Source organism: Pygoscelis adeliae, unplaced genomic scaffold (assembly GCF_000699105.1).
Source record: "Pygoscelis adeliae isolate BGI_AS28 unplaced genomic scaffold, ASM69910v1 Scaffold57, whole genome shotgun sequence".
Taxonomy (NCBI): Eukaryota; Metazoa; Chordata; class Aves; order Sphenisciformes; family Spheniscidae; genus Pygoscelis; species Pygoscelis adeliae.
The window spans coordinates 7,188,892-7,198,143 of record NW_008825615.1 but is presented as its reverse complement, the minus strand read 5'-3'; the positions used below and the strand labels follow the sequence as shown (position 1 = coordinate 7,198,143).

At 38.5% G+C, this 9,252-nt stretch overlaps 1 protein-coding gene across 1 annotated transcript in view; it reads left to right on the top strand.

The window, feature by feature from the left end:
* Nucleotides 1-6: 6 nt before the first annotated feature.
* DDX43 (DEAD (Asp-Glu-Ala-Asp) box polypeptide 43) overlaps nucleotides 7-9,252 on the top strand; it is a gene marked incomplete at its 5' end in the record, with an annotated part of 19,589 nt that continues 10,343 nt past the window's right edge. The window contains 9 exons of the mRNA XM_009333241.1: nucleotides 7-49; nucleotides 684-739; nucleotides 1,126-1,243; nucleotides 2,621-2,728; nucleotides 3,262-3,343; nucleotides 5,020-5,176; nucleotides 5,255-5,373; nucleotides 5,646-5,756; nucleotides 7,171-7,312. Coding sequence (XP_009331516.1) covers nucleotides 7-49; nucleotides 684-739; nucleotides 1,126-1,243; nucleotides 2,621-2,728; nucleotides 3,262-3,343; nucleotides 5,020-5,176; nucleotides 5,255-5,373; nucleotides 5,646-5,756; nucleotides 7,171-7,312 — 936 coding nt within the window. The remainder of the gene's footprint in view (nucleotides 50-683; nucleotides 740-1,125; nucleotides 1,244-2,620; nucleotides 2,729-3,261; nucleotides 3,344-5,019; nucleotides 5,177-5,254; nucleotides 5,374-5,645; nucleotides 5,757-7,170; nucleotides 7,313-9,252) is intronic.

The window sequence follows — 9,252 nt, the reverse complement described above, 5'->3', positions numbered from 1 at the left end:
GCGCCCCTGTGCTTCCACCTCGATAGCGCACTGGTCGGGGCTCTCATAGGTAATAACGGCCGCACCCCCACTACCTGGGGTGCTTGGCCCCCTGAGGTAAGCGGGTGGGGGAGGGCGAGAGGACCCGGCCGCGGCGAGGTTTGTTCGTGCGGGGCCCTGACCGTCCCTCTGTCCCCGAGGACGTGCATGGCTGCCTTCCGTCTCCCTGGCTGTGGAAGGGCCCCAGTGCCTCGTGATCCCCTTACATCTTTCTCGCCTGGGGATGGCAGGGTGCTTTTGCAGAGTACTGGCTGAGGAGTGGAGCTCTCCGGCTCGCCAGGGTCGCCGAGCTTTTCCTCTCTAAAGTGGTTGGGTTGATGTCTGTTTCTCATGGCCAGCGGTCTGGACGTGGGCTGAAGCCCCTCTTTAGTCACGTGGAGGAAGGGTGGCTCGAGCTGGTTTTGCTGCTCCATCTCTTCAGCTGAGGTGCCTTCCCCTGCCACACGCGCCGTGCGTTTGGTTAATTGCCAAAAAAGTTACCTACGTTTACCAACAGTTTGGTGTCGCAAATTCTTTTACTTATGGATGCATGCACGCATATGAAGGTTTTAGGTTTTGGTCACAACCAAAATACTTACAGTTACCGTGTGTAGTTTTTGACAGCTTGGCCTAAATGTAATACCTGCCGTGTATCTTTATAACAGGTCAGGGTGGAACTAAAATAAGAGAACTTGAGGATTCTTCGGGTTCCAGAATAAAGGTACCATGTGCTGTGTGTCATCCAAGCCTGGACTCTGTTGGGAGCATACTTGGTTTTACTTTCATGTAAACCAGAGTTACTGCAGCAAGTTGAAGGGTGTTGCAAATAGCTGTAATAATTCTTCTCTTCGACAAGAATTGGTAAAAAGGGAGTGGAATCGAGGGTTTAACTTGACTGGTATATGAAAGTAGGAAAAACTTACTGATTTTTCTTTTCCCCCCCTTAAGTATGCATTAATTTCCCTTCTTTCAGATAGGGAATTAAAGGGCCTTTACCTGAGAAGTTCAAATTCAGAAAAAAATCAAAGACTGTTTTCCGTATATGTTCTTCTATAATGTTTATCTTCGCAGTATTAAAAAAAACTCAGTAAGGTTTTGTGAACATAGGTTATAAGGGGAACTTATGAAGCTGAAGTAAAGATTTTCGGCAGCGTTGCTGTGCAAAACAAAGCCAAGATGTTGATTGACGATGCTGTTGCAAGATCTGGACAAAACTACATTAGAGGTGGGACTGAGAAAGGTAAGAAATGTGGTTTTGGGGGGAAAAAAAAAAAGGTTGTGGATTGTCTTTTCATATATTTGGTAGTTCGCTGGAGTGTTTTTATATTATTAGTATTTTACCGAAGTGAATTAAGTTTCACCTTGTTCTTGGACAATGGCATACCTCCTTAAAACAGAAATATTTAGACATCTTCCCTTCTCAGCTATGAACAATTTCCCCCCCTCAAACTGCCAGACTTCAGTGAAACTCTGTTCCTGTGTGTTTTCAACAATTTGAATGAATGCCGAATGTTATACTACTTGGTTTCTTGCATTATCAGTCCCATTCCCCCAAAATACAAGTACTGGTTCTAGTTTAAGTTTTAATGTAGTATCTGTGCGATATTAAAATTCAACAAGCTTCTATAAATGTAGTCTGTAAAGCAAACGTACTGATTATAGCATGAACAATGCTGACTTCTTACTACTTTCATGGGAAGTTAGCATTTAAGATTTGATGTTGCACATCATGCCTCACTTTACTAGGCTTTATTTTGTTAACTTTGTTACATGGATATATAAGTAACGATTGTATGTTGAGATGCTGCTTATGTTATTGGTATTTGTCTTGTTTGCCTGTGCAAAAAGTCATTGGGAGCACATACAACATCCATCACAGTTGTTGATCTGAGGCACTGATGAGGCAGAAGGGATCTGAGAGTTGTGTTCCAGCATTAGAATAAGGAATGGAGTAGTTGTGAGTTTTGATTTTAGAAGTGCCCCAGAAGGTGGATGAGTGTGTTTCAAGAGGCTAGAAATAGTTAATGCTTCCTTAGTATGTGCGACTGTGTCTTCCCCATGTTTCCTCTTTTTCCAGTAATACATAATTGTGTTTGCATTTATATCTTCAGTGTAAAACCTTTCTTTCTTAAGAAGTGTTAGCCTCATCAAAAAAGAGGTATAGAGTGTAACTACACTGGGACTTCATTGTGGTGACATTGGACGCTTTAGAAGTAAACTGTGCTCTTGTAGCTGTTAAAAATAAAGCTTTCTGTCCGCATATCATCTACTGGGTTCACAAGTTTTTCAAAAGCCTGCTGCACAGCAAGCCTTATTTATAGCTGGAGAAGCAGCATTTTGGAACCTGTCATTACTTTCTTTAGGTAGCTAAAGATGTTGAAATGCTTCTTTTTTTATCAGAACTGGATTTCTACAGGTTTTACTGATGTTTCAGGCTAAGACCTAGGGCAGAAATTTCTATTTAAATGCTTCACGTCCATTCAAAATCACATAAGAGGCCTAACAACAGATAAAGAAAATAAGGTGTTTGTTTTGAGGGGGGTTCTCCCCCACCCTCTGACAGATTCCGTCAAACAGCAGCATTTTGGTACTAACTACGCAGGAAAAACCTTGGACATTATCAAGACTGAAAACAACCCAAAGAAATCGGTGATTAACTGGGCCTCTCTTCGAGAAAACAAAGCTAAATATGAAGCTATGAAGTGGGCAGGTTAGTTTAAAAATTTTGATTGTATGGTACTTGTCTTCATATGATAAATCTGTTGAATGCTTAAACATTTTTAATTTTTGCTTTGAGATGACTGAATCTTTCAACATCCAAATTAGTTGAGTATTTGCAGTGAAGCGACCATGTCAGCATTTCTCAGCATGGTCATGGAGGACACTGTAGTTGCTTACTTGAACTTACTACTCAGTTGGTATTTTGACTTCATTCTTTGAAAATGCTGTTGTTTTGTGTGTGGCCACAGCAAAAATCTGAGAACTGTTAAATATTATGCTATATATGTTAGTAGAAATTACTTTGGAACTTGAAGTGTGGGGAGGTAGTTCTTTTGCAGATACTCTGTTTGTCTCAGCCTTTGTCTTTTACATGAACAACAATAGTCTTCCACTGCTTTTGACTGATCTCCTAGTACAAGGCACTGTCTGGGTTTTGAGATTTCCATCTTAAGCTTTAGCAGACTTACCCTGAATCTGTAGCATTTCTTACTGACTCCAGTTTACTTTTTCTGATTGTTTAAGACTTGCCTCCGATTGAGAAAAACTTCTATAAAGAATCATCAAGGACTGCATCTATGTCACAAGAAGAAGTGGAATTGTGGCGGTAAGATCATTTCTATAGGGAATCATTTGCTTGGTAAAAATAATTATTAAGGTATAAAGCCCAGAAAGCGGGAGATAAAATACTGAGATAGAAGCATTAATCTTAGGGTCTTGTAATAACTTAGATCTTCTTATGAACTCTTTCTTAGGAGTTAAACAATAACTAGCAGATAAGGTGATATTAGTTGGTTGGGAAATTAACTGTAGGGGTTAGCTGCTTCTCTAAAAGTGTTTGGTCTAGTTGACTTCCAGAAGGGAAAAAAATCAAGACAGTTCATTGGCTTTTGGCTGTTTCTTTGCATTTCATGAGATAGCATGTTCATGTTTTCTAGGTCCTTCCAAATATTATTGTTCACACGTTGAATACCTCTTGGCTGCCATTTTTTTTCCCATATATTTTAGTCAAATGCCATCTTCAGAACAAATTTCAACTTCTATTACTGTTGTCTTCCTGTCTGTCTATCTATCTTGTCTTTGCAAGTACATCCTGGTGAGTACATGCCTCAGTTACTTGTATCCATTCATTTTGATCCAGCAATCTGCATCATTACTTTGCAAGAAAAGCAGATTGTCTGTTTCAAGTGATTGGTAATAGTTTCAACCCTTTTCAGTAGTTCTGATGAAGCTGGTGAAGGTTCTTGAAGTGTTACTTTTTATTACTTTTCTTTTTGCATGGTGTCTGTTTTTTCTCTTGCATGCCCACCAGAGAAACTTTGCCACAGTGAGCGAAGCATGGAATTGACACCTGTTTCCTTAAAGTATACGTACGTGTTATTGTTCAAGCTAGTCAAGAGCAACAGAACGTTGTTCTGTAGGTTCAGAACATGCATTGAGGAATAGTGCTTGTGTGATAAAGGAATGTTTTTCCTTTTTCATCTAATCTGTATGCTTTAAGGAAAAAAAGACAGTAATTGAAAAAAAAAATATATATATTTTTGTAAACAAGGAAAGGTTGAATTACCCGTTCTTTTCCTAGCCCACACCCCATTTGAAGTAAGACTATTTGCTGAATGGAATCTTTAGAAGAGTACAGGACTGGAATGAAGATAAACTATTTATGCATATTCATACCTCTTAACTGGGGGGAGCGTCAGAACCTCAATTTTTAATGTAGCTTTTTGTGTGCGGTGTTGTGTTTTGGTTGTTTTTTGATGGTTTGGGTTTGGGTGGGGGCTTTTTTTGGAGCTTGTCTTACTGACCACATTCTTTTTTCTAAATTGTTCTGTTTGTGTTTTCTAGAGCATCCAGGGAGCTGCTCTGAAAATATTTTGGGAAGGCTTTTGTCAGAATATAGGGTTCTGACAAGGAAGTCCAATCCATTCCTATGAGTTCTAGGTTGTCTTTAGGTTTAAAAACTTGTCACAGTTATTTAATTTGTAATAGAGTATAATCGAAGTCTAATATGACAGGACTGCAGTTCATGTTAATATCCATATATAACTTCAAATTAGTCATTCTTAAGAAAGAATGGTAATTGATGGCTCCAGGAGAAGTGTTTCTGTAGTAAGGCTTTCTTAAAAGTTAGAAGAATACTTGTAAGTCTCATTCAAGAGCCTGAACTTGTTTTTTGTTGTTCCAGAAATTTAAAAAAAAAAGTCAGAAACGCAGTCTTTTGTTAGCTCTAATTTTTCAGATAATGAGACTTTAAAGCAATTGCACTTCTTTAATTCTGTACAGGAAAGAAAATAATAATATAATTTGTGATGACTTAAAAGAAGGTGAAAAGCGCTGCATTCCCAATCCTGTTTGTAAATTTGAAGATGTATTTGAGCATTATCCTGATATTATGGCTAATATAAGAAAAGTTGGTTTTCAAAAACCTACACCAATTCAGGTACTTCTTCAATTTTGATGACTCTTTAACTGAAGCTTAAGAGAAGAGTACATTTAAGTATTTGTTGTTTTATATTAGTCCCAGGCATGGCCGATTATACTCCAAGGAATTGATCTTATTGGTATAGCACAGACTGGTACCGGGAAGACATTAGCATACTTAATGCCTGGATTCATTCACTTGACTTCACAACCAATGTAAGGACTACTCACATGTCTGACTTGTTTAGCTGTGGATACTTCCCCCCCCATCATCCCCCATGTGATGGTTTTCTAGTAAAGAAGATAATTTTTTTTCCAATTTATGATTTATTATAGACCTGGTGGAATAAGTACCAAATTTGTCACCATAGATTCCGTTAGTAGCAGTGTACTGAGAAAGCCTAGAACAGCATAAAAATATTCAATGTCAGATGTGATGGACTTTGCCTAGCCTTATATACCCACAGTCTAAAGATGCTTTATTGCAGATCCAGAGATCAGCGTGGGGGGCCAGGAATGTTAGTCCTTGCTCCCACTCGAGAACTGGCACTTCAAGTACAGGCAGAGTGTTCAAAGTACACATACAAAGGAATTAAAAGGTAATCTTACTTGTCACTTGCTTTTTAAGTATTTTTTTTCCTACCATTTGTGGCTTAATTCACCTACTAAAATAATTACATTTGCTAAGAGAGGAGGGGAAGGTAGTAAATGCAGAGTTCGTATTTTCCCAGTTTTTAGAATGCCTGTTTTGACTACTCATGGTGAAAATCTCTTTCTTATATAGTTGGAGTTCTCTGTGTTATAGCTTTCTCTGTTGTTTCTTGTCCTTCTGTGTGGACAGCTGAAAAGAGTCTGGCTGTGTCTTCTTGGCACCTTGCTGTTAGGTAGCTGTAGACAGCAATAAGATCTCCCTGAGCCTTCTCCTCTTCAGGCTGAACAAATCTGTTTACCAGCTTCTCGCGTCATGCACTTCGTCCTCTTGACCATCTTGGTAGCTGCTTGGGGGGCTTGCTCCAGTATGGATATGTCTGTCCTGTAATAGAGGTGGGGGGTACAAAAACTGGATATTGTCCTTGAGGTGTGGTCTCACAAGTACTGAATAAAGGGGAATAATGAGTTCACTCAGCCTGCTGGCTACCTCCTCCAGTAGTACACAGCTGGCTTTCTTTTCTGTGGGGTTACACTGCTGAATAATGTTCAGTTTCTTGCCCACCCAAGTCTCTTCTGCAAAGCCATCTTCTAGCATCTTGGCCCTCAGCTGTGGGGTAATTCCATCCCCATCCTTGCTTTTGTTAAACTTCACGGGATTCCTGTCAGCCCATTTCTCTAGCCTCTTGTGGTCCTTCTGAGTAACAGCCTAGCCCTCTAGTGTATCGACTGCTCCCCCAATTTGGTTTCATCCACAAACCTGCTGATAGTGTAGGTCTTCATTTAAGCTTTAAACAGATATTACTGTACTCCAAAACTTAGTTTTAGGGCTCTCTGGTAACTTTGTATAGCATTCAGAATTAGTCTTGTAGTCATCAAATACTGAAATGTACATTCTGCTTCCTTCCCAAAAATACTAAGGAGTTTTACAGAGCGTGTTAAGTTTGTGTGTAAGCCTAATACCTTATCGAGTGCGTTAATGGTTTTAACAGGAAAAACATCTGACTTTTGATGGTACTGTTCAGAAAAACATGCATCCTTTCATACGTTCGTCTATTTTTTGTGTGAATGTTTTCAGAATAGCCCAAAACATACCCGTAGCTTAATAGCTGTCTTCCTTCTTTTCATGATTACTTTCACTGCAGTTTCAGCAGAAAGCTATTGCTGAACTGTTGAGGGAGTATCATTCAGTGTTAAGTCCACTATTTACTGTGATACTGTCAGTCACACTTACTGTATTCCTTCCTCTTGGTAATACCAGATGATACTCTTTAAAATGAATCAACATGGTGGCATTTATTTTGAAAAAGATTGACTTTAGTTGAACCATAATACACTGCTTTCATAAAACACTTTATTTTTCAGTATTTGCATATATGGTGGTGGGGACCGAAAAGGACAGATCGACGTGGTTACCAAAGGTGTGGATATTGTTATTGCTACTCCTGGCAGACTGAATGATCTTCAAATGAACAACTTCATAAATTTGAAGAGCATAACATACTTGGCAAGTAGCTGATACGGAATGAGTAATGCACCAGTTGGGAAATGGTTGGCTTAGTGTGAACTTAATCTTTAACAAAGTTTTCTTTAAACTTTTTAAGTCTTAATTACAGTGTATCTTAACATTGAGATTGGGTGGATGGTTCATACTTACCATAATTGCATTGCAGATGTGAGATATTCCCTCGAAAAAAAGTAAAATAGGCTTCTGGCGCAGTAAGCATTTTAAAGATGCTAACCTGTTATCTCATATTAGTAATGTTTGCTGTTTTAAAGTTAATTTTGTCAAGAACAGTTATTAATGGCTGAAATGCCTTTCCCAAGTTGTCTTTTCATTTTCTTTTAAATGTTACCAATGACTCAGGTTCTTACTAGAACTTGTGCAATAAGCACCAGTGGCAAACAGATATTTAAATGTCTGGGTGACTGACTTTCTTTTGATGTCAGTGGGAAAACAGCCATGTAAACATTGTTATGAATCCTTAGGTCTTCATTTCGTTCCTGCCTCTTGCTGTGCTGGACACTTAAAACCATTGCTATTTTGTAATATACTTTCATGTATTCAAATTATTTCTGAGTTGTCTGTTTAACTGGTGACTTGTTGCCTAGTTTGACAATTTGGCCTGCTTTCCCTCCCTTATCTCCATCCCCACTCCCCTCAAAGGGTTAAACACTCATTGTGCTGTAACAAGTTAGCTTCAATTCTAGCTAATACTTGTGAGCTTACTGGCAAGGCCAGTGGTGGCATAGCATCACTAGAAATTTGGCCATCTGGAAAAAAAGAATATTATTGGAAAGAGTAGCCTCATGTAGAAGAGTAACATGTAATTGCTAAGCAGGAGGAAGAAAGGCCTGAAAACCTGCTTTCTGAGAACTATAGGAACATTAGTAATCTTTCTCTGCCAAAGTGAAGTACGGTCATACTGCAAGCACACACTGCTTTGTAAATCAAAGAATATGTATGTAACCAAAATCAGATGTTTCAGTATGTGCAGGATATACTGTAGTATGACGTTACTAAAAAGAATTAGCTATCAAATTGAAAAATACGATGATGTAAAGCGGGAGAAAACCATTTGTTGTTGTACATCTAGCAGTCAAATATTTTCAAAAGATTGAAACCAGTGCAAGGACCATGTTTTGTGAAGTGATTAATGTCTCATGCCTCAGACTTTCTGGAAATGCTGTGCTTCTTTAGGTCCCATACGAAAAGTTGGATACCCCAAATTCTATTTTTTTTAATGTTACCGTATATTTTTCCTTGCACTGTCTTGTACTTATATGTACATATATAAGATGCTTTCTGTTTCCACAGCTTCATTGTCAATTTTCAGCCAACAAATAATTTAATTTTGCAGCCTTATTTCAGAGAGGAGAGGGATATTAGATTTCAACTTTAACACCTTGGATGAAGAATGCTCTTCATTGAAGAGCTTCATTTACAGTTTTTGTTTAAAGATATTGATGAGTCTTGTGAATGCACCCAAAGTGCACTGAGTATTATTTGCTGATATTATATAATTGTTTCCCGAAGGACTTCCAAGGTCAGAGACTGGGATACAATTGTTTGTTTTAAAAACAAACTCTGTTAGAGTTAATTATATTTGAATATACACTGTACAGAAGGTGAATTGGAGGCAGGGAATTTGTCTTCTTGCCTGACAGAACCATCAAGTGAGTTGCAGTCTTGATTCAGACTTTTAGGAACCCATTTATTCAAGATAAGCTGCTGTTTTTCATGATTTCAGAAGAAAGACTAGGAAATTCTGTCATATATAGCCTTTTGATCGTTTACAATACGTCATTTGAAGATTGCTTTCTGTTTTGCTGTGTTCAGTGTAGATTGGTATTCATTCATCAGTAATCCACGTGCTTTTTTTCTTTTGACCTTATGCTCATAAAACAGAGTTAAGGAGATTGGAGTTGTGCATGAATAATAAGGAA